The 2,953-nt window shown below is 59.4% G+C and overlaps 1 protein-coding gene across 1 annotated transcript in view; it reads left to right on the forward strand.

The window, feature by feature from the left end:
* Positions 1-2,206, forward strand: part of SYTL4 (synaptotagmin-like 4) — a gene marked incomplete at its 5' end in the record, with an annotated part of 6,881 nt that extends 4,675 nt beyond the window's left edge. Inside the window, 4 exons of the mRNA XM_009332390.1 lie at positions 454-559; positions 964-1,063; positions 1,598-1,806; positions 1,926-2,206. Of these exons, the coding sequence (XP_009330665.1) occupies positions 454-559; positions 964-1,063; positions 1,598-1,806; positions 1,926-2,068 (558 nt within the window). The remainder of the gene's footprint in view (positions 1-453; positions 560-963; positions 1,064-1,597; positions 1,807-1,925) is intronic.
* Between the last annotated feature and the right edge of the window lie 747 nt (positions 2,207-2,953).

The following is a 2,953-nucleotide window of genomic DNA, read 5'->3' on the forward strand; positions in this document are numbered from 1 at the left end:
CGGCCAGGAGGAATTGGAGCCAACTTCAGGGAAACAAATGGGGGAAATTGGCTGGGACATCCTGCTGCGGGCTGCAGACCCGTGCAGCGAGGGCCTTTGTGCAGCTTGATGGCAACAGCAGATGCTGCTGTTGGACTTAAAAGTGGTTCTCTTGACTAGCTTGTACTGTCGGCTCAGCCCTTGGCCTTGCTGGGGCTCGAGCAGCTTGCGGAAACCCCTAAACAGGGTTTCCTAAGGGAGCTGGTTGAGCCAAAGTAGGATCCCAAAGGAGCTGGTCCGAGTCTGACCTGGTGATGCTGGGAAGGGCCTGCAGGCATTTGTCCTGGCTAAACCACCTCTAGGAGAAGCCAAGCTCTTTGGCCCGGCATGGGGAAGTGCTGCATGCAGACCAGGCCATCACCATGTCTGCTTTGGCCTCTCTAGCAGTGTTTGATAAGCCTTGCCTCTTTGCAGATTGGGGCGGATGCTGCTGGTCTCCACCAGTACAAGGGGGAGCTGGTCGTCTCCATGAAGTACATCCCGTCTTCTAAGCACCCTGGGGCTGGGAACAGCAGGAAGGGTGAGTGCTGGAGCTCCAGGATCTCTGTGTAGCCTGCAGGACCTGCTTGTGGCCACGTGAGCTAGGTCTGGGTGGGTTTCCTAGGTGATGCCACTGCAGCCTTCTCCTCTGCAGCACCCGCAAGGCTGCTCTGGGTCAGGGCAGACCTGGCTGTCCTCAGGCTGTCTGAGTGGTCCCAGTGCTTTCTTGGGGCTGGACTAGGCTGGACCATCGGGCCCCGCATGGAGCAATTGTCTGCCTTCGCCTCAGCAGGCAGGGCCAGTAAGGGAGGAGGCAGGAGGAGATACCAGCTGGGGGTCTGTACCTGCCTCTGCAATGAAGGCTGTTCAACAGGACCTTCCCAGAAGTTAGTGGTGGTGGAAATTAAGGTTGATTTAATTCTTGCTGTGCTGGGTTTTTCCCAGGCAAAATGGGGGAAGGTGGTGAGCTCCAGGTCTGGATCAAAGAAGCCAAGAACCTCACAGCTGCCAAATCCGGGGGGACCTCAGACAGCTTTGTCAAGGGGTGAGTGTGGGTCCTGCGTGGGGGTGCAATAAAAGCACTATCCTCCCTGGCCGCATCCCAGAGCCGCCTTGGGGAGGGACAGTTCTCTCCGCTAGCTGCCCCACGCTGCCTGTGTTGGTACCCTGAAAGTCACTGTCTGCCTGTCTCTGCCTGGAGAAGAGATGCTCCTGGTAGCAAATGCTCTCCTAGGTTCTGGCCGGCTGAGAAGCCGCAGTGGGAGGCTGCATGCAGGGCAGGGCTCCATCTGCCATCAAATTGTCTTCCCAGAGGTCACCAAGCCACTGGGCAGCGTGGCTGGGGGCGAGCAGGTTGTGGTCCTTGCCCTTTCCCCTCCTTAGACCACCTGCAGTCTGCCGAGGGGCTTTTCAGGAGTTGGGGCAGAGACCCAGCCCCTTGCAGACCACCGTGGCTCTTCTTGGGCCATGTCAGGGAAGGTGGGCTCCAGACCAGGTCCTGGGGTGCTGAGGTGCCCCAGCCCCTGGGGCAGAAGGCAGTTGCACACGTGCTGCTAACCCGAGTGGCTGCTTCCCCCAGCTATCTCTTGCCACACAAAAACAAAGCCTCCAAGAGGAAGACGCCTGTGGTGAAGAAGACCCTGAACCCTCATTACAACCACACCTTTGTCTACAACGGTGTCAACCCCGAGGACCTGCAGCACATCTGCCTGGAGCTGACGGTCTGGGACCGGGAGCCACTGTCCAGCAACGACTTCCTCGGGGGTGTCCGTCTGGGGGTGGGCAACGGTGAGGAGCCCTGGGGTCCCATCAAACTCTGGGACAAGCAGCCTTGCTTGGGGCTGCCTCGCTGCGGGCAGGTGGCTGCTCTGGCAGCGACTTCTGCCCACATCCATCCTTTCTCCCAGGCATGAGCAACGGGCAGGCTGTGGACTGGATGGACTCCACGGGTGAGGAGCTGAACCTGTGGCAGAAGATGCGCCAGTACCCAGGCTCGTGGGCGGAGGGGACGCTCCAGCTCCGCTCCACTATGGCCAAGCTGAGGCCGTAGGCTGCGGCACCGGCACCAGGACTCAGCCGAGGGCTGGCACCGCTGCTCGAGAGCTGCACTCGCAGCACAGCCTGGCAGGGCTGCCCAAACGTGGGGTTTTTTTTGCTTATACTTTAATAAACATGGCCTTCTCTAAACAGGCTTGAGCAGAAAGTCTTCTTGGCCTCGCTTCGTTTAAAGGGTTTTCCTTTTGTCTTAGGCTTTGCACCAAATTTCAGGCTGAACTGGAGTCCTTGTGGACCCTCCCTCCTTCCCTCCCAGGCAAAATGCTTTGAAATGTGGTTGGTTTTTTTCTTCTTTCCATTCTTCTTCCTCCCACCCCCTCTGTTTCACAGTCTGCTCCCTCCTTGTCTTCCCCACCATCGTCCGGCAGGATGCTGCCGGCTCCAGGATGGGGGCATCCGTGCACAGCCCAGCCCCAGCCCTGGCTGCGGGGCTGAGATTGGAGCCGTGCGGGGTCAGCTTGGAGGGGGGGCTGGCGGTAGTGGCCCCCAGGAAGGATTTGTTTCCTGGGCCTCTCTGTGACACACCTTCTGCCAGCACTGACTTTTATACAAATGTATTTATTTTGAGTTAATATTCTACTGCCAAAACAGTTCCCAGGAAGGGTTGCCCCGTGGCTGGTGGAAGGGGAAACGAGGGGTAGGGTGGGGATGGCGAGTCCTCGGGGTGGGCTGCGCGCTGGCTGGCTGCTACTGGCTTTGCTGAGCGTGGGGCCGTTTGCTTTCACTAAAGGCTTTCTGGAAGCTCCGGCAGGACCCTGGCAGCAGCGCCTGCCCGGCAGGGCTGACCCCAGGCGGGGAGGGAGTGGGTTCAGGTTGCGCATGGGGCGAGGACAGCTGCGGGGAGGGTGAAGCTGCTGGATTAGAGGCTGGGGGCCCGGCC

This window comes from Pygoscelis adeliae, unplaced genomic scaffold (assembly GCF_000699105.1).
Source record: "Pygoscelis adeliae isolate BGI_AS28 unplaced genomic scaffold, ASM69910v1 Scaffold159, whole genome shotgun sequence".
Taxonomy (NCBI): domain Eukaryota; kingdom Metazoa; phylum Chordata; class Aves; order Sphenisciformes; family Spheniscidae; genus Pygoscelis; species Pygoscelis adeliae.